General features: G+C 38.5%; 1 protein-coding gene across 1 annotated transcript in view; it reads right to left on the minus strand.

Annotated features, from left to right (window-relative positions):
- C8H7orf50 (chromosome 8 C7orf50 homolog) overlaps positions 1–22,528 on the minus strand; it is a 213,467-nt gene that overhangs the window by 9,572 nt on the left and 181,367 nt on the right. Inside the window, exons 4-5 of the mRNA XM_063430407.1 lie at positions 11,818–12,011; positions 220–301 (exon numbers count right to left, since the gene is read on the minus strand). Coding sequence (XP_063286477.1) covers positions 220–301; positions 11,818–12,011 — 276 coding nt within the window. The remainder of the gene's footprint in view (positions 1–219; positions 302–11,817; positions 12,012–22,528) is intronic.

Below are 22,528 nucleotides of genomic sequence, written 5' to 3' on the forward strand. Positions count from 1 at the left end.
TCTAAATAAAAGCTTTGTTGTTTACAGATGTTTAAAATGTGTAACGGAATAATAAATAGCTGTATTTATGCTGATTTTATTTATTTTCACATCAATAGTTTATAGTTTAAATAGACAGATGTATTTGATAAATCACAATGTTCGTAAAATGAAAACACAAACAACCTGATGTTTAAATGAAGAAGATTAATTCAGAGCACTGATTTCTCAATCACTAACCTTCTCTTGGTCATACATGTTCTGGAGAAGCCATATTTGTCTCGTTTTCTGAAATTTCCAATCTTTTCGTTTCTCAGACCAGCTGCAACCACAGAAAGAGAAATTATTAATTTACTAGAATTCCCTGGTATTCTTAGACATGGATTTTAGAAACACGAATCAGTCAAAATGTCACTAACTGGGTTGGCAAATCAGCATGTTTTCTGGGGTAACATCAACTTAGCCGAGCCAGGAAGATTTCACCGTCTGTATGTGGGATTCAACTGCTACACAGGTTATATCACACTGAGCATATGAATTCTGGATACTGTTAAACATAATTTGTATGTCACTCTTATACAAATGATAATTTGGCCCCAAAAAAACAAGGCGAACAATACTGAAGCTTGTATAGTTGGGTCATTTTAAAGGACCACTATAGTCACCCAGACCACTTCAGCTCAATGAAGTGGTCTGGGTGCCAGGTCCCCCAGGTTTTAACCCTTCAGATGTAAACATAGGAGTTTCAGAGAAACTGCTATGTTTACACTGCAGGGTTAATCCAGCCTCTAGTGGCTGTCTTCCTGACAGCCGCTAGAGGCGCTTCCACGGTATATCTAGAAGGAAGTGTGTAATCTCTGCCTTAGCCATACATCTAATAGGTGCAGGGCTGTAGATGGCCAGTGACACTTATTTGGCGTTTTGCTGCTTCAAAATGGTTTACTACTGAATTGAGGTACAGTACCATGGGAATCCACACTATAACCACTTCAATAAGATGAAATGGTAATAGTGCCAGCAGTATCCCTTTAATCATATTTCCATAATAATAACAACTCTAATATAACTATTTTTTCAAGTATAAAAAAACAAAAACTCATATGATATAATGAAATAAAACTGGTGCAGTATTGCTCCTGACTTTATCAGAAATACCTGGGATACATAAACAAGGAAAAATCAATGTTTCAGGAGATTCTAAATCCTCAAGGTACAAGAGAGAGTTCAGTTGGTTCGGGTGCCAACTGCAATTCCTTTAATAACTGCTAAAGCCTTGAGGCTGCAGGTTAAATTCTAAGAGCCAATAGTCTAGTAAAGAATGCTACTTTTTTAGCCACTTTTTGCCATAGCAAATGCCATTAAGAGGTTAAGCTCTAGAGGTGTCAAACTGTTTTTTTTTTGTTGCTTTTTTTTTCAAATGTATTTGTGTTTCTTCAAGCAGATGAAACCGTTCTACAGCCTCCCTTAGGCAAGAAAGTGAATTACTTAAAGACAGCATCCTTTTCATGCATCAGGATCAAACAATAAGCTAATTATTCTAGGACGGCTTTGTACACATGATCCTCTTTGCATTACCATTATAGTATTAACTTACATAAGACTGTCTCTGCAGCTTCTCAACACCCCAGTGAGCATCGTACTAAGACACCGTTTGTAGAAAGGGTAAAAGCTAGAGTGATCCCAATATACGCCTATTTTACTGATTGACAATTAAGAACTCAGAAGTGGAAATTGGGCAATGAACAGTTTCTAAGTGGTCAACCGTTTTAGAGTCACTTTATTTAAGCCAAAATCCACAAACAGGGTGTTCTTATCATATATCTGAACTACTGCAATGACTCTAACAGGACAAGATGTGTAACAACAAATAGAATGTCTCGTTACATCAATATTACACAATTTGGCCACTTTGGTTTTTAATTCACTATAAAGGGAATTGCAAATTTGAGGCCAAATAGCATCTTTTATCCTGCAATATGCGATTCTCTCTCTCTATATCTATCCACTTTATGTAAGAAGCATGCGGCGTCCCATCGTGTTTAGTTTAAGTTGTCCATTTAAGGATAGATGATGTCTGTTTAATGCAAGCATTGTGTTTAGGGTTACAGGTCTTTTAAAAGTAAAAATGAACAGGATTCTGAACATCAATGGTTTTCACAATAAACCTTACGGGATTTCCTTTTTCATCCTCCGTGCCAAGGAAAGCTTTTAAACTGTGTCAAATTGTCTGGAAAAGTGGCTGTACAAAGCCTACCTCTATCCTAAAAGCCACGCTCACAGCAGAACATGTGCCTGCTTTATGGCTTCCAGATCATGCTCGCTCAGCCTCTTCTCCATAAAGCGCACTACTACACAGCTGAAACAGAGCATTACCCAATACATTAAATGTCATTTGCCTCCGGTATACCATGCAATGCTCTCAATGTGACCAGTCTGGAGGAGAGAAAGGAGAGAGACACGAAACAGAAGCGCTGGAGGGGACTCATCGTGTAGGAGGAGGTGCTATTCTGGGGAAAGTTTAAAATATAGAGCGATCACCATGAAACTAAAGAAATGTCTCAACATTCTGCCCCAGGACATTTTTGCTGTGATAATCATACTCCATAGTGTATATGTATTGAATGACGAGACACTGGTTTATAGAAACCTAGAACGGAACTCGCATATCAGTTAGACATATCCTGGTTCCGCTGCATGCACGCACAGACATACATAATATCCAAATCCTTTTTTTCAACTACCTGCTCTGTCTTTTTTATGGCAGCTTACGGCTAGGTTTAATACCAGAGTACTACTGCTCTCAGACCAGTAGGTGGCAGTGCAAGTTTTTTGCAGTTAGAGCCACAAAAAGTGACATTGAAACTTGGTTAATGATGTCAAATAAAATTATAAATCTTAACCCTTTTTCTGTCACAGTGGAATGCAGCACGGTCCATCTGCTGCTTTTCAGGGTTCTTTGGTCATATGTAATTACATTTAAAATCAGATACTATTACAATTGCCTTGTTAGTTCCCCACTAATGGCATTTATAATATGCTGGAGTCTAGTCTTATGTTGATGCAACAATCCTTCCAAATACTGGGTCGCAGCATTCTACATGGTTTAACGTTAATTATTTTAATCTTCACAATATTACATTTTAGAAATATCCTGGGCATTGTAAGTAACTGGGAGGTGCGGGGGTGAGGGAGGAGGAGAAAAAAAAAGCACACACACACACGTTAGATTGTAAGCTCTTTGTAGAGGTGCTACCTAAGCTTCAGTGGCAAGATCTTAGCTCTTTAACATTTGTATTGGTCTGTGTCTATTATATGCTCTCCCCTAATTGTACAGCACTGCAGAATATGTTGCCGCTTTATAAATGCCAGTAAGAAATAAATAAAACAGGTTATTATAAGACCACTATAGGAAATAGTTCAAACATGCATGTTTGCCATCACTATGATAAGGTAATGGGTTGGATATTTAATCCCAAATGATCGAGGAAGGGGCCTCCTTGTTTCTCCGTACACCGAGCACACAGATGGCATGGGAATATATCTCAGCATCCCTCGGGCTCTGCCTCGTACAATGGACTTCATGCTGAACAGAAAGCAATGGATTCTGCAAAGGGCACTGACATTGTGCTCAAATGCAGCCCGCAATAGATCATGTGAAACAAAGAAGGTTCTCACTATTTTAAAGATCATCACGAATTGTAAATCCACTCCCTGCATTCATTCATTTTTATACCAGTGTCTAAAATAAAAGGGGACTGCCTGGTGAAGGTTGATGGGCATGGTAGTCCACTCAGCATGTTACGATCTTACTTGAAACCATGCGTATAATAACTGGTGTGCTTCCATAGGTCATCATGGGTAATTTTGTCTCAAGGCTACCTGATGTCACTGATGTCAGGACAAGTCACACACCAAATGGAGGTCTGCAGTAATTACGCTGTGACTTATGGCATGACAAATGGTCGCACAGATGGAACCGCACACTGGCTGGGCTAGAAACAAGCCCACTCAGAAAGTAGTTAACCCAGCTCTGTGCTAGATTGCCAGCAACATATTGCAAATACGGTATATACCGGTAGTGCTAGAAATTCCAGCACAGGAACCCTCCTCCTAATAATGCTGGCCATTATATTTCATAGACTGAACTAGGACAGACAAAAAATCATTTTTATTCTTGCACATCACAGGTTATACTAAGTTAAGAGAAAACCGATACCTTGTGGGATGATCCATTTACGCGTGGCTAGTCAGCAATTCAAAGTGAACAGTGGACATTGAGTGTTGGCCCGACCCTACATTAAATGCATTAATTCCTGTCTGTAAAAGGCTTTAAAGTTACATATTTGTTTTGCGGATTGTGTTGTCGATGTCAATATAACAGATGTGAAGATTCTTGATTGCTAGAGGTGTTAATATATGGGGTTAGGTACTATTCTTATAGTCACAGAAAGTTATAAAATAGAGCTGGTATATTGGCTCCTGGAACTGTGAGTGACGGACAGCTCTGTTATTTACCAGATTTTCCATAGTACATATAATTGTAAATCGTATTAATTTTAAAACTATCTGCACTATTATTGTTGTTTTCTATTTATCACATGCAGTCCTCTGGAGTATATTATTTATTTTTCTGAAGAGATCCGTCCCATATATCAGTATCTATGATTTATTTTTCCATATTATGCATGCACTAATGGAATCTGGTTAATTTTAAGGTGTTCCACGTTTTACCCTTTTATTTGTATTTTGCCCTCACATTAAAATTCCCAATAATTTACACGTTACTGAAAAACCCTCGGAGAAGTGTGGGGAATTGACCAAGCAACTGCAATTCCTAGGCCCAGCTTAATGAACTGGCAAACAAATATATCATTTAGATATATTGCCATCTTTCCTTCAATTATTAGTCAATTATTTCTCAATCCCACGATAACTTTTTGGGTGAAAATAATCCAATCCAACACACTGTGAGAGCCCTGCTCACAGGTTTAAAATGTAAAGGAAAAAGAAATAAGGAAATTATATGGTGAGATTAACAGGTGACAGACTAACACGAGAAACACGTTTATAGATTATAGCTATTATGAGGAGGTGAGCGTTAGAATTAGGGGAATGATTTTGGACGGAGTCCGTGTTTATTGGTAGCAATCACAGCCTGTTATGTAGAACAAAGATCGGACAAGTGCCCTGACCACTAGGTAGAAAATAAATAAAACTTAAAACCTTTATTGGGTATCTGTTAAGAAAAGGAAATATAGTGGTAAAAAGTTAACAGAATCAATATACTACTGCCACGTTAACATAAAAATTTTGATGTTTTTACACTTTGCCTAACCTGTACACCCGGTTAGATCTACCAGCTAGTCAAAGAGTCAATATTACCTTTAGATTGAATATCCTACGATAATTAGGATTAGGTTCTGTGTCTACATTATTTAGACACTTACACCACTGTACATATTTTGTATATATTTTTTAGTTTTCCTTGTCTATATGCACATATGCAAATACTTTGGTTTACACGAGACCTAGCAATCGCGTTTTGGATGTTTTGATGTAAATGTGGCAGAAGTATCTTGATACCCAATAAAGGTTAAGTGTTATTTAATTTCTACCTAGTGGTCAGGGTACTAATCCAATCTTTGTTCTTTAGATTATAGGGTTCATGCTTATTTTGCCCCTTGACCTTATTAGAGATAGAAAGCGATATATATATATATATATTTTTTTTTATTAATGTATTTATTTTTTCTCCCACCCTCTCTAACAGTCTGTCTTGTAAGCTGGACCCACTGTAGAATTTTACTGAAGGACATTGCAACATAGAGCAGAGTGTAGGTAGAGATGGATGAGAAAGGAGAGTCAATAAGATAGATTTTTTATACATCGGAGAAGCGTCAGCAGCGTGAAATATGGCAGAGTACAGAAAATATGGCAGAGTACAGAGTACAGAAAATATGGCAGAGTACAGAGTACAGAAAATATGGCAGAGTACAGAGTACAGAAAATATGGCAGAGTACAGAGTACAGAAAATATGGCAGAGTACAGAAAATATGGCAGAGTACAGAAAATATGGCAGAGTACAGAAAATATGGCAGAGTACAGAAAATATGTCAGAGTACAGAAAATATGGCAGAGTACAGAGTACAGAAAATATGGCAGAGTACAGAGTACAGAAAATATGGCAGAGTACAGAGTACAGAAAATATGGCAGAGTACAGAAAATATGGCAGAGTACAGAAAATATGGCAGAGTACAGAAAATATGTCAGAGTACAGAAAATATGGCAGAGTACAGAAAATATGGCAGAGTACAGAAAATATGGCAGAGTACAGAGTACAGAAAATATGGCAGAGTACAGAAAATATGGCAGAGTACAGGCGATGGGAAGCAGTACTTACTATTTGTTGGAAATACATTTGTTAATCTGATGGGAAGCTGTACTTTGTAGTAAAACTAGGACTATTGGTGAAAAAGATCCAGAGAATAATGTATACTAGTAAAACAGGCGTATTGCCATTGCCCTAGAATGGTTTCTATTGCACGAACTTACATACACATTTCCCAAGTGTCCCTATTTAAGAGGGACAGTCCCTAATTTGGCCCAAAATGCCTCTGTTCCTCTTTTCCATCCTAATGTCCCTCTTTTCTAGGAGCTCCATATTGTCGGTGTGTCTGAGTGTATCACAGCTCTACAGCAATAATATTCACAGTAAGGAGTTTTTAAACCACAATCAGCGTGTTTAGAAATCAGTTTGTGTAAATAGAATTCATTGTTCCTGTTCTAAATTGAATTTATCTGCATAAATTGTCATTAGTAAGTCACTTAGATTTTCTCAGAACACCCCTGCCCCCTGGCCACACTCCCACTCACACCCATACAAGTCGAGTCCCTCTTTGTCCATTTGAAATGCCGGAAGGTGTACTTATATAATGCTAATCAGCTACACACAAACTGACAGAAGCTTTTGATGGATAGTAAATAGAATTAAGTAGGGGAAATGCTGTTATAGCATCAAAGGATCACATTCCCTTATCCTCCAATCTAAACCTCCTACCGTCAGAATCGCCAAGCTTGGTTCACAGAAAAAAATACACTATTAGATTTAACAAGAATCTATTTATTCTTCAGGTGGTAAAGTATGAAAATATCTTCAATTGATCATTTTTAAACCTCTTCAGCAGTTTGTAACCTTTTTTTTTCCCTTAATAAAAATTGAATACACACACCATGCCTTCATTGGGCACACAGAGTATCCGAATTCCAAAAAGCATTTCTCATTCCTGCAGAGAAGTGTGCAGAGGATTAAGGATTAGCCCTCTTATGTATGCTTATATATCCCCTGCAGTTCCCTCAAGAGATAAAGGGGAACTGTCGTTTGTCTAGAACAGGGGGGGTGCCAAAAAGGTAGATGTTTTAAAACTACAGCTTCCATGATGCTTTGTCCTTCTAAAGGCATTTTCGAGGCATGCAAAGCATCATGGTATTTGTAGTTCCACAACATCTGGGGACCTTTTGGCCACCCACGGTCTAGAATTTACACATTTGAATAATATTTCGAAAAACACCTATAACTTGTGTTCACCTTTTTTTCATGTGAAGCGCCGTTTTCTTTTAAATCTTATTAAAGTTTTAGCAAAACACGCCCCCAATCCATTTCAGACAAGGTAACGCTAGGACACATATTGCAAATTGAGGGAGGAGAGAGAGAAACAACCATGTCTGTTCCCACTGCATTTACCTATTAACAGGCATCGATTCAAGTCTTCGCCCAGTAGCAAAACTGAACTTTATCTAACATCGTCAATAGCTTGCCTCCATTCACAGCAGCTGCTCGTTACTGTAAACTTGGATTCATTTTTACACAACATCCCTCTAGGCAATTGGCTTTGTTTTTAAAATTTAAATAAGATGGATAGTAATAGTAACACAGCTGGGACTGACTGTCAGTGTGGTCACTCGCAATCTGGAGTCTGCATAAACACCGAGCTGGGGTTCAGCACTATTCCACGAAAACAAAAAGCAACTATTTTAGGAAGAAAATGCGTCATCACCGACGGGTTACGGCGCGCAACTGCAACTTTTTAACTGCTGGAGAACATTTGGAAAGTTTCAAAATGAAATAGACTGAAATCTGTGGATGAAGGATTACAGGCTTATATTCTCCTCTTTTTTCAGAAAATGCACCTGTGGAATTCAAGTTAGAAAACATTTGATACTCGACACTTAATAGATGTAGCAGGAGCCCGCGGCTTAACTTTAAATTGTGATGGTGATTTTCCTAAAGACAGCTCTCTCCTGATCAGCTTGACCACCTCCTTTCATTCCATTTAGGAGATCAGGGACAGCGTGATCGGACTTTAGTTCTGGGAACTGTGGTGTGAGACTCGATCAAAGATGAGCCAAGAATGCATCCAGGAATTTCTAAGAATTTCCTTTCTTTCTCTGCCTTGCATTGCCCAACATTTGGTTCCAATGAAGAAAACATCGCAAAGATACAATCAGTGCTGTTATTAATCTATGACAGATATAAATGCTTAAACTGATAAACAAAAATGGAAAGGCTCACACGGTTTTACCCCCACCTGGTGCCTCGCAGTCCATAACACTACCTGCATACAGAATAGGCCTGGTCTGCAAAGTGTGAAAATGTCCCTCATTCTACCTACTCAGTGTCCTTATTCTACCTACCCAGGGTCCATCTAGCTTTTCTCAAGAAAAAAAAAAAAGTTACCTGCGCTCTCTCCCAAATCCCTATGTATATTTAAACAAATGAAGGTTATTTATTTACTCCAATGGCCATTTAAATATACATAGGTATTCGGGGGAGAGCACAGGTAACTTTTTTTCTTTGGTTTTTACTGTATTTATTGGGGCTAATATGTACTATGGTCGTTGCTGCCGCCCAGGAGTGACGGGGTGGGAGTGAGCGCAGGACTTGTTTTTTTGTACTTGTATTAGCTTTTCTCAAACTTCAGGGATTAAGAAATGCCCTGTTGGAGTTGAAACGTTGCCTTGAGTATGGAGCATAAAGCTAACCCATGGCACCCCTTGCAGGAAGAGACACTTGTCAATGGCAAAAGCACTGCAGTACAATTTGCATCTAATAGAATGTCTTATTTTTTTTTAAACTTTGTTTTTCTACAGGGACTGTTATGTCTTTAAAATGTCATGATAATCTGAACTAATCGATCTGATTAACTTAAAAAACAACAAGGATATCATAGTTTTGATGAACTGTGCAAAGTAATCAATGAAATAATATATTTAACCTTTACCTAAAACCAATTATGGTTTGCTACTGGCACACGTGAAACATGGCTATGAAAAATTAATGCTGCCTGCTTTAACAAACATGATACGTGGATTATTTGTTGCCCATGTACTATTTGTGCATGATGGGTCCTAAAACTGATTAAACAAGCCAAACACTCTCTTGATATCTAACTTGTCCACCTGGGGGTCTTTCTCAGGATATACAGACAAACTTCTCTAAGCCCTGTAAGTATACAAATAAACCACACTCTATGCTATGTTACCAACCCTATCCAGATCTACAGTATTTGTGATTGGCAGCCTTTGTATAAGTGTGGTACGATATCTTTGCAACATGAACATGTGGTTGAAAATCTGAACTGCCTGATGCAATTGAGTCCCTTTGATGAATTCTTGCCCCCTCGGATGGAAGAGAGTGAGGGCTAAACCGATGATACTTGCATACTGTCTGCATTGTTCTTCGTAGGTTGATAATGAGCACCATATTGAACTTGTGTTCCAGAGATAAAGATTAATACTATCCTATGAGCTGTGTTTGGCAGTGCTGATCTATGAAACATCAGTGCACAAATCTCAATAGTAGATCAGAGCCCCTTTGGTAAGATTGGTGGTATTTCTGAATTTACTTTCTCGGTGCCTTGTAGTAAATTTGTATACGCTTGGTGGTTCCTCTTTTAAGGGACAGTCGCAATCTGCTTCCATTTGACATGTCCGTGCAATATTACTCTGTTAGTGCCAGTTTATATTCCAGGAGGATTCGGATTCTGCGGCATCTCCGGTATTTGTTTTCCCGGACGCAACAGAAGAGCTTAGGCTTCATTTGTAGCGTGCAGTCAAACACAAAACATATGGTTCGAATGCAATTTAAGGGCTCAACAAAACTGTGAAGCATTCCAGAGATCTGAACGAGGCTGGTCATCTTTCTAGCAGCCCTCTCCGGAGGAGCCCTGCATATGTCCTGCATGCAGCCTCTCATTCATTTCCTCCGGCACAGCACGAAAAGGATCCATTCACATATGTGATGTTCTTCCAGCTAAGTAGTAACAGTCATGGTGATACACAGACCTTTAGCTTTTAATGGTAGCCTGTTATTTTAGAACTTGTTAAATAATTCATACAAATCTAGAAGTTTGGGTTTTCTTTTAGTCTTGTCTGTATTATTACATATGAAAGCAAATACTGTTTCTGCAGCTGTTTTATATTACCAGATCTTCCCTTATTTGGAATTAGAATTAGAACGCTCCTGGATCTGTCACTTTTATATTTTCTCTAAAAGATAGAATCTGAGGAAACACGTTCAGTTGTCTTCTAGAGCAATCTATGTAAGACAAAGCAGGGCCCAAAAAGCAACATTCTGGCAAAAAATAGCTTTACTTTACAGCCTCGCCATTTTCCATCATGCTTTGACGTAAAGGGCGTCTTCTTAGGAAACAGAGAATAGATCACTATGGTATAGAAATGCACATGGAAAAGCTGATCTGCAAAAGATCTCATGGACTTTCAAGATTGTCCATAGACTACATTCATTTCTCGCTCCAGGGTCCTCCATCCATCAGGAATTGGAGCTTTGCAAAAATACTTCCTAAGTGACAGGTCTGCTTTAAATTAAAAAGTGCAATATACATGTATGAATGCGTTGTAATGCCTGGGACCATATACTCGTTAATGATATGGTCCCAGATATGGTCGTTAAGGGCTTCCCATACCAACGCTATGTGTTTCATGGCTGAAAAAGACGCAGGTGTATTATATGCCTTTAGACGAGTTCTGGTATCTGGACACCCCTGGTTTAGGTAAAAGCGCACACAAATCAGTATGTAAGGGTTGACAGATTGCTGGCTGACACAGGTTTGTGATCTCTCCAACTAGCTTTATAAAGAAATAAAGTATGTCAGCACATTAGAATTAATTAGCACACCTGGCCATGTGTGATATTACAAACATACAGCAACAACGCCGTCACCTCCGAATGTTTTTCTCAGAGTATCAATGAACAAACAAGGAGGAATCTGCACTCTTATCTGGTCCTGGTGCATCCTGGCTGGCTAACCCCACTCCAATGAAAAAACATATCTCAGTTGAGATGGAAACGTTGCACGTTTTTCCTGATTTTCAAATAAAACTGCTGCACAAGTGATCCTGAGTGCCTGGGCACTATCAGGGCACAATGCATTGAAGTAATGACCTGCTCTAAGCAGTGTCACGGGGTAAACCAAAATACAGTCCAACAGCTTTTCAAGAACTATAACTACCTAGATGCTTTGCCGATGTTTATGTTAGCAAGGCATCATGGGAATTGCCATTCTACCATAGCTGTAGGACTACCTGATTGGTTACCCCTGCTCTACATTCTTATCTCCTACACAGTTAGTTATCCACTGCTAAATGGGGAGACAAAATCGTGAGCTTCCCAGATCACTTTCTAACTACATCTTGAGAACAATGTCAATGAAGGAACAAGAGTCCAGGAACACGTGAAGCTGAAAGGTCATTAGTCTGGAACTATTCTTCAGATAGAGTTCCTGTGAGTGGCCAGAATATGTATAGACTATGCACCTACCTCTTTAAATATTGCAGGGAGAGCTCACACACAGACGGCTTGGAAGGCTTTTCCTCCTCATCATCATCATCGATTGCACTCTCTCTTTTCAACCTCTTCTCCTCCTTCTTGCGTTCCTTTTTTAGCTTCCTTTCTCTTTTTCTCTGTTCCTCTGGAGTGAGATCCTCTAAATCCTTCATTTCGGGGCTTTCAACCTACAATGAAATGTCACATTTTATAAAACGTATAAGGATTAACTTCTATTAATGTCATGCTAGCCAAACTAAGCACACGTTCTCAAATATGTTCACCAAGCACTGCGAGGGGTAAACAATCAACTGCTTTTTATAGCCACAGTAAACACATCATTGCCCCTCTGGACACCATGCACATGTGAAAAGCATTGCACATCTTGTCGAGCATTAAAGGGTTAAACAAGACACCTAGACTCATTTAAAACCAATGTTACCATTATAATTTCTATTACTTTCATTTATAGAGCAACCACGTGTGCGGCAGCGCTGTGCAAAGGATAAACAAAAGTGAAATAAGTCTACATATATTCAGGTGTTAAATTTTTAAGTACTACACTACTAGCCAGGAATGAAAAAAATGACTGACAGGGAGCATGCTGTAGTGGTTTTCTCCCCCACACCCCATTATAAGTAGTCAAATGGTTTTAGTGGAAAATATTAATGCAGGAACATCTTCAGTAACTTAAGGCACTTCAAGCAACTGGGCATACATCTCTCAAAAAAGACAAGCCAAGTACCATCCAAGAAAGGAGAACAGAAATACACAGATACGGGTTAATCAAGAAGGTGAGACAAACCACGGTGCGTAGACTGGATTAAGCATTTGAGAAAGGACACTTGTGAGTTGTGTGGGGTAAACGCATTTAGTGATAGAATGTAAAAGATACAAAATAGATCATCTGCATACAATGAGTGCAGTGCCCCAATCCTTTTAGCCCTGCAATATAAAACATTGCCATTTAGTAGATGCAGCAATGTACTGATTGCAGGGCTAAACATATCTCTCGTGGCTATATTCCTGACTGCCACTAGAGGGTGCTTTCACGGCAACAACCAGGTTTGCCATCAAAGGCTTATCATAGAGAAGCATGGGCTTCCATGCTTCCCAGTGAGAAGCATTTGATTGGACAAGCAAGGTGCTCGCGGCTTGTGCACTTCTCATTCTCAATGCTTCTCGTTGAGAAGCATTGAACTAGATAAGGAGCGAGGAAAGCAAGCCTATGAGACAACATCGGTGGAGGTGATGCAAACAGCAGCATCAAATGAGTCTCGGTACTGAAAGCCTCGTAAGTAAAAACATTTCACCCCTTTCTTTTTATATTTAATATAGGGGGGCCTGAATTTAAAGATGGAGGAGTACATTATAGTGTCCTGGTACATATCTTATATATACACATCCATATAGATAAATACACACAGAAACAAGCTATTCACACATATTAAAGCTGCACAAATTAATTCGATGTAAAAAATGAGGCTGGCAATAAGCAGTTGTTACAATTTATTTTAGAATTCTATTTGGAATACTGTGTTCTTGAACCCCTAGTACACCTAGCAATGATTAATGGCAAGTTTGGCAATCAGTCCTGCTCATGCCAAAAAAATAAAAGTTACTCATATTTCATTCTTCCAAAGGAAGGAATTTTGTACAAACAACAGGATTTGAATGGCAGTAACAAGGCACTACTATTGAACTAATAAGCAATAACACAGGCTCCAGTTACGATACTTATTCTGGGACAGTAAAAACAAAGATCTTCACAACGTTATACAATGACTAAACAACAAAAGAGGTAATGGTGGCCTTTCTGGAATTAGCTTACATTCTAAAGGGAATGGGCTGTAATCATACAAAGTATAAAATATAACAGCACAACATATTCAGAGGTGAGATTAATGGCTAGATATAACAATATGACACTTGGAAGTAATATGGTGGAAGGTGGGGTTTGAAGTGTTGACAGTGGGAAGGAGAGACAGTTAAAGCATTCACTCTGTCAGTAGATGTGCTTCCCAAAATATTTTTGTCTGTTTTCTTTTCATATTGGATTAGGATAAAGTGTTATTGAATATGGAGGAAAATGGCTGCCTCAGAAGAGTCCTGTAGGTGAGATCTAGGGGTCAGAAGAGAGGGCAGGCACAGGTTGTGGGCAGAGATGGGCCAGGGTTGGATGCACTTGCTGCTTAGACAAGGATATGTAGCTCATATTACACATGAGGAGAGCTGTGTTCGATGATTCCAGGATTTAAAATAAAAAAACGTAAAAGATCTAGGGAAGACAGTTTATATATAGACTTCAAGATGGCACAACGTGAGGAAAAAAACAGGAGAATAAAAGTCCCATGAACAATTATAGTAAGATCCCCCAAATCCAAAATGAAAGATCCCCCAGATCCATGGAGCATATGGTACATGCTAGCTGATAGTAAATGGCAAGGTAGATCGGTGATATCAGAGCTCCACAAGTTGCCACCGCAATGCAATTCAATGCAGCACGAAAGAATGTAACCACGTAACTCCGTCTATGGCATTTTGTTATAAAGCATGGTAATACAGTGAATGAATACCGATCAAAGAGTACCTCCTATTACAGAGGGATGTGTATACCAGAGTGTCTAATAAACAAATACAATAATTGTCAAGCTGCTCAAAACACCAATGTGGAAATATCCTCTATTCCACGAGAACAACGTTTAAAATTATAAGTGCGGTGTAAGTGACGAAGAACTTACCAATAAGTGGAGCGCTTTAACACATATAGCTTACCAAAAATGGTCAAAATGATCTTTCATTCAATGATGTTGTGCAAGGTACATATTGAGAAAAATATAATGGGTACAATATAGTGCAGATGGTTTCAGGATAATAACAACTTATAACACAATTGGTGGTATCTTAAAAAATGGAACACTCACATTTAAAGGAGCCTGTATATGAGAACACTGGCTCCGTATTATGGCTTGTGTGCTTATTTGGGGTAGCACGGCCCGTCTCCTTCAATGTGGGGTATTCCTCAAAAGAAAAGAATGGGAGAAGCAGACCAATGTGTGGAAGGTGTTTGTAAAAAGCAAAATGTTTAAGAGATAAATGGTGTGTTCACCTGGTCCTGAGCCTGTGGGTCCCGGCTCTAGGTGTAAAAGTATTGTGCCAATTTGAGTGGGGATGGCACTACCCCTAGGAAGATATAGCTGAGGTTTTCCCAAGAAAAAGGACTTAAAAGGATTTTAAGTAAAAAGTAGTAAATTTATTCTATTGTAAAATAAAATAAAATAAAAACAGTATAATAAAAAAGTTCTTAATTAAAAAGTCCTTTTGTAGTAGCCAAAACGCGTTTCACTCCTTGCTGTGGAGCTTCCTCAGTCAGCTGTGATGCTTGGTCCTCTAAATCTTCCTTTTAAATGTTTGTAGGGGTCCTCCCCATTAAAGGTTGCAGTCCATATTGTCAAATCACAGTAATGGTTACATTTTTCCTATATGGCGTTTTGTGTGTGTGTTTCTTTAATAGGTACTAGTGTTGGGCGCCTTTTTTCTTTTAAATTTCATTGTTAAAACCATAGAAGGAAATGCTTGTTGTATGAAGTGGGATTGTGTATAGATGTAACATATGTTACATTACAATAATCAGAGGATTACCTAGTTCTTCATTGTACATCGCTGCACTTGATTCACAGATGGCAAAATGTGGTCCACAAAGCAAAACATGGATAGTAGCGAGGACAAAACAAACGCTCTAGATTCACTGATCACTTCAGGTACTTAGATACAGTGGATTAGAGAGTATGGATAACTATCAAAGTCTCTCAGTCTGGTTATATTACATGGAGGAATGCTCGGAACACTGTCCATTTCTGTAAGAACAGTGAATATTTTCAGGATTGGACCTGTTGAAGTCTGAATAGCTTATCTGTTGTTTATACTAAGACGTAAGTGCACAGTCGTGGGAGATTTGGGGAAGTTCCATTAACTTGGGGTTACCATAGTATATTGTGTACTGAAAGAGTCGTAGTATAGCCTTGAAGCTTGTTTATGCATTATTGTAATTCGTCTGGGACAAAATGGCGCAAACATATTGCAACAATATGTTCCATTTCTAACACCTTGTTAGTTTGCAATATCTCTTAAAGATAAAGAACACAGTTTAAGAAATACAACATTTCATTCTAAAACTTGTAATATTTGCATTTGCCCATAACACTACTGATTTCAACTAATTTTAAATTGCCACTCATGCCGTAGCCACAAAAGGCTGTCATTAACACAATCTGATCCATAAAGATCTTCTGAGAACATGGAATGGCTTATTAGATCCAATGCTGGCTCTGTCACAAAATTAATGGGATATTCCTTTTTGGAAATGGACCTTACTAAAAATGACATTGCTGACCCATAAGCAGTTCATAAAAAATGTTCACATGCAGAACCACAAAGTAACAAATCTGAGTGTGCATGTAAGTTACCAAACTAGGGCTAAGTATTTATCCCAACATTTATTTTTAGAGAAGACATATAATGAGTGCTGTATGGAACTAATCGACCAATTCATAAACACAGCTGTGTTTTGATTGGTTTCTTGGCATCCTCAGCCAATAAAAATCGAGTAAGGATTCAAAAACTGGTCAATGACCAGAAAAGTCATATATGGGAATAAACTAATGAAAGTCCGTGTCTGCTTTAAAATGCAGACTTCCTGGAGCAATAAAAATAGGAATGTCCTATAGGTTTTACATCGATGTTCCAACATCTCTGAATATGCCGGCTTGTACCCGAGTTGAATTATTACTGTCTTTTTAAAATGGAAACTTTATTTCTGGAAAAGTGAAAAGTGACAGTTATCCCCGTATTAAAAGACAGTTCACTGGCCATTTTAGATTTGTTTGTGGTCGTGTTTGCCCCATATGGCTACAAGTTAAATGACTCCAATCTAGATGCAGAAAAACGAAGAACCATCTGTCACAGCTAGAATGTGCAGACTGTGAATTGTAATGCCTTTTACACACTATATTACTCGGGTGGTCAATTATTTTTTTCTTCTTTTGTTTTTGGTTGTGTTCCCAGATTGTAGAAATAGGAAACTTTTCTTAACTCTTAAATAAACTTTATTTTTCTTCATAGCTATGAAATATATCAATAAGATTTTTTTCTATATATATTGGCCAGTAAATACTTGTGTTCGGGGAAAAGTAAAAAATAAAAAAATGAAACATTTAATATTAATGAAAATGTATATTTTACAACCAAAAAAATAAATAAAAGAAAACAGTACACTCAATTAAGATGTAAAACATTCTCACTGTATCTCTGTATTCTGTGCAAACATGTACATCTAACTTCTCCCCTCCCCCCTCATTACTCCCCCTATAAAAGTTTAAAACTCACCTTATTTACAGCGCTGCACGGGTTAGCCGGCGCTTGGTCCACCCCCTTTGAGACATCATCAAAATGGACGATTTTTTGTTAATTTGGCTAAAATCGACACAGGGGCAGGGCCAAATGCCGTTTTGGCCAATCAGGATCACCTCATAGAGATGCATTGAATCAATGCATCTCTATGAGGAAAATTCAGTGTCTCCATGCAGAGCGTGGGGACGCTGAACATCAGAGCTGCTTTTTCTGCAGCACTGACCGCGGCACCTCCAGTGGCCATCTAAGGAGTGGCCACTTGGAGGTGTCCCTAGAGGCAATGTAAACACTGTCTTTCCTCTGGAAATGTAGTGTTCGCATGAAAAACACCTGAAGGGAATTATTATACTCACTAGAACAATTATTATGCTGTAGTTGTTCTGGTAACTATAGTATCCCTTTAAGTTAGAACAATATGTGAGCTTGTTTTGTTGTGGTGTAAACAGAAGAGGGGTAAGAAAAAAAGAGGGTTGAGGAGAGAAAGGTAGGGGAGAACTTAGTTCTGATTGACGATTTGTGGTAAACGGCATATGCACACAGAATGTTTAGAGCGTGAATTACTGAATCGTAAATCTCAATGTGATCAGACGTGGGTGTGAACAATGGAACAGTTGTATAGTGGCACAGTGTTGTCTCACTCGTACCTCTATGTTGACCATTGTAGGCCGTTGGTATTTGCCTCAGCATTCAGATAACTAAATTTGTCACATTGAGAGTGCATGTTGTGCAGGATGGTATGATGGTACAGCTAGTTTGGTGTATGAGCCTTATGTTTGGCAACATATTTAGCAGTGTGAGTACAGTATGGACACAGCTGTCGGCTCAGAGCAATTAAAATGTAGATTTAAAAAAAATGTTTAATTAGATTTCATGAGGGAGAAGATAAAATTTAATTAACAGTTTGTTAGATATAATTTTTTGAGAAACTCTGTAGTGTCTGGTTAGCATGGAGGTTTGTTTCCCATTGATCCCAACCTTCTTTCCAAAAACCTTTCAGAGTATGTACCCGGCGGGCCATTCTTTCATGTTGCTTTGTGATTTCTATTGTTTGTATGCATAGGGATATGTTAGTAGCGTTGCTTTGTAACCAGGCTCTGCTGATCACAGTCAGTGCCGCCATGATCACATTGTAAACTAGATACAATTTATATTTGGGATTTTTTTCGGGGAGAAGGTAATGTAGAATACGTTTCAGGTTTATGGGGGGGGGGGGGGGGGGGTGTAGTCCAGTACAATGTACTATAATTTGGAGCATAGTTCCCAGAGCGGTTTATGTAATTTTAATGCCTTAATCAGTATGTCATGTAAATAATATTCTAAGACTACTGAGACAATTTGTAAAATGAAAGCACAACCCATAACTAACTTTTAGCTGTTGGGTTATGCAAAAATCTCAGTGGTGACAGTTCCATGTTAAGCAGAAAGTCCTGTAAAGAATAAAAACTTGTGTTTAATGTGGCCAACTTATATACAAAATCAGGAGGCTCTGCGCTCAGATCCCACGAATACACCCGAATTGCCACCGGGGTAAAATTTTGACTGACGAATAAACTGTTGAACGGTTCCCCTGGCTCATAGGTAATGGGTTCGTCTTGTCCATACGAACAAACCTACCAAATAGCGCTCTCCTGGCTTGTCGCGGAAAGAAGCAGGCATTCGCATGGTTTCACTGATGTTCATGCTGTCGAGTGTCCGAGATCCAGAAACTCGACCACCAAGTCCCGCTTACTGCGTTCGTGCAACAAGATGGCTGCCGTTTTCTCGAGCACGCAGCGTTCGGTTATACGAACAGAGGTCACACAGAGAGAGCACTTAATCCTGTGGTTTTCCCTTTTTATCTACCGAATGCAGGGAAAAACATGAATGAAGTTCATGAACCGGTTAGTGACTTTAGGAGGGCATCTCCTATGCAGGCAAAAAGTGGGTTTTGTCACACTCACCCTCTAGCAGCGCCATATTGGTGTAAATTCTCTGCAAATTCCAATGCACTGTCTGAAAGTGATCAACTGATGCCGTCAGTCAACAAATGAGGACGGCAACATCATCCGGATTCTCCAGCTCTGCGGAACCCGGATGCACGTCACCAGACATTAAATAAACTTTGGCAACCAGCGGGGATCCAGATGAAAGAGCAAACAATTCCAAAACAGTTTGTCCCTATAACTAGAAAGGGGGCCGTAGTACTCCTGGCATCATAACCACTGCAGAGGGCTGTTGTGGTTATGATGCTTGAAGAAACCCTCTAAACGGCTTCACAACACTTGAGAGGCTCTTTTTCTTTTTGCTGTTTGGGATTCCACCTCCTGTTGTCCACAGCAATATAGGGACAATAAACATTGTATTTTAATATACAAAATAAAATGTTACAAAGACAAAAAAAAAATATGCAAAGTCTATATTGCATATTTTGGTGTGAGGAATGTCTAAAATGTTAGGCAGTGACATTTTGCTGAGTTTAATTTTTGAAGACCAGAAGTCCAAGCAGTTTTGGGCACTCTGCCATCAGCTTTGGAAAATAGAGTGATGTGATTTCTCTTTGACATGTGTTTTAAAATCAACTCCTACCTTTAAATAAGTAGCATCTTTACTTAGAGTCCCATCCCAGCAGAATTTGCTGTTGACTGCACGCAGTAAATTCTGAGTTATTCTCACATCACTTACAACACAGTCAGTTGGTAATGTTTTTCATGAATCATTACATTTTCATTAATTCATTAACCTTACTTTCATGTAACTCTACTTACCACTGACCACATTTAAGCAAACTGCTTTAAAATGCCAAAATAATTCCAGCAGGTAGTTAATGTGTATTAGGCAGCAGTCTCAGGAACTGCCGTCAAAGTTCTAAATAGTACATCTGAATTTTGGATATCAAATTAGGCGTATGCAACTCAATCAGAACTTAACTGTGAGCACCCTGTTTATCATTGCAGTGTTAGGACTGCCTCTAGTGGTTGTCTTCATGCTTAACTCTGTGAAACTACGCTGTACATCCATAAGCTTTTAATGAGAACACCCAGCCTCTTTCAATCTCCCATAGCATCTCTCCAAGAGCATAGATATGGGAAAAGCCTAACGCATGCCCATTAGGTTCCCCCTTGCACTGACACTGGAGGAGGCAGGGACAGACCCAGCACCGAGGTACCATGGCGTTGCAAGAGCTAAGTGTTTAAATTGTTATTTAACATTTTGAGTGACGTGAGGGGTGTGCAGAGCAGAGGGACACTATCATGTTAGGAATACAACTTTGCATTCCTAACACTTTCATTGACCAACCGGGAACCCAATAAAGGGACAAGTTAGTTCTGCCCACTCATAAGGAAGTTTGCTATATTTAGTTGAAAAGGAATTTCAGTGATTTATCAAGTCCTTTTGGCAGTTAAATGTGATAAGGGTCCAATAGTTTTGTTAATAAATTGATAAATTCACCTTTAGAATGTTTGTGATCATTTAAAGGAACACTATAGGATCAGGAACGCAAACATGTATTCCTGACCCTATAGTATTGAAAACACTATCTAGCCCGCCCCCCAGGCCCTCTAAATAAAGTAAAATGTTTCATTTTTTCTAGTCTGCTGGTGCTGACTCCATCCCTGATCTGCCTCCTTGGCTGGCATCATGAGAAGTGATGATCACAGCAAAACACAATGCTTTCCCATAGGAACCCATCTGAGGAGTGGCGAGTGGAGGTGTCCCTAAGCTGTAATGTAAGCACTGCCGTTTATCTGAAAAAAAAACAATGGTTACTGCAGAAAGGCCGCAGGGACTGATCATACTCACCAGAACAAATACAATAAGCTGTAGTTGTTCTGTTGACTATAGTGTCCCTTTAAGCTTCAATGCTTAGCATAATGTATAGGGCAATTATTTACAAAAAAACACAATTTGTGCTGGCACTCAATTAAGTGTTAGGTGCCGGTATTCGAGGTATAACCCTACTAAAAAACCTCCTAATCAATATCATAAACAAATATGAATACCGCACTCAATCAATAGCATAAATAATTGTTAAACCTATGCTTAATTTCATAGTATTTATTGTAAAGCTTATAAGTATAATTCATAAAGATAATGGTATTTCATCAGATTGGCACATAATTCATCTTATATACACAAACTATGTACAAATATCTATCTAGACACAGTATCTTCCTATGTGCAATGAATAGTTCAAAAAAGTGAAAAAAAAAGAAAAAAATGGAAAAAATTGGAAAAAAAAAAAAAAAGAGTCAAAAAAGATAAAGAGAAAAATGAAAAAGAGGCAAAACAGAAAAAACTGCAAAAATGAAAAAATAATGAAAAAATGAGAAAACTGCAAAAAAATGAAAAAATTATCAAATATAAAAGTCCTAATAAGTGGCAGTCCAGTATATAGTGCACTATATGTTTGCCCACTATCTGTGGGTAGATCTCACCAATGTCGTCTGTTTCTTTATGCTGTATCCTGTAGGAAGGTGCTGTAGTCTGTGAGAGATGGTCTGGATGGAAGGGATGGATGAAACGATTTCCTGCTGGTAGAAAGAGTGATCACCACTCTGTATCTGCTGGTGGTTGATCAGATCTGTTGTAGTCAATGAAGTCAATCGGCAGTATAAGGCTCCTTTGGAGATGGACTGTAGTTGATAGAAGGGCTTTCCTTGTGGGCTTTCCTTGTGAATGGGCTGCGCGCTCGGGACATATGCGTCCCTTCGGTGGCCCCACTGCCGATTGACTTCATTGACTACAACAGATCTGATCAACCACCAGCAGATACAGAGTGGTGATCACTCTTTCTACCATCAGGAAATCGTTTCATCCATCCCTTCCATCCAGACCATCTCTCACAGACTACAGCACCTTCCTACAGGATACAGCATAAAAAAACAGACGACATTGGTGAGATCTACCCACAGATAGTGGGCAAACATATAGTGCACTATATACTGGACTGCCACTTATTAGGACTTTTATATTTGATAATTTTTTCATTTTTTTGCAGTTTTCTCATTTTTTCATTATTTTTTCATTTTTTTCATTTTTGCAGTTTTTTCTGTTTTGCCTCTTTTTCATTTTTCTCTTTATCTTTTTAGATTCTTTTTTTTTTTTTTTAATTTTTTCCATTTTTTTTCACTTTTTTGAACTATTCATTGCACATAGGAAGATACTGTGTCTAGATAGATATTTGTACATAGTTTGTGTATATAAGATGAATTATGTGCCAATCTGATGAAATACCATTATCTTTATGAATTATACTTATAAGCTTTACAATAAATACTATGAAATTAAGCATAGGTTTAACAATTATTTATGCTAT

Source organism: Pelobates fuscus, chromosome 8, assembly GCF_036172605.1.
Source record: "Pelobates fuscus isolate aPelFus1 chromosome 8, aPelFus1.pri, whole genome shotgun sequence".
NCBI classification, from domain to species: Eukaryota; Metazoa; Chordata; class Amphibia; order Anura; family Pelobatidae; genus Pelobates; species Pelobates fuscus.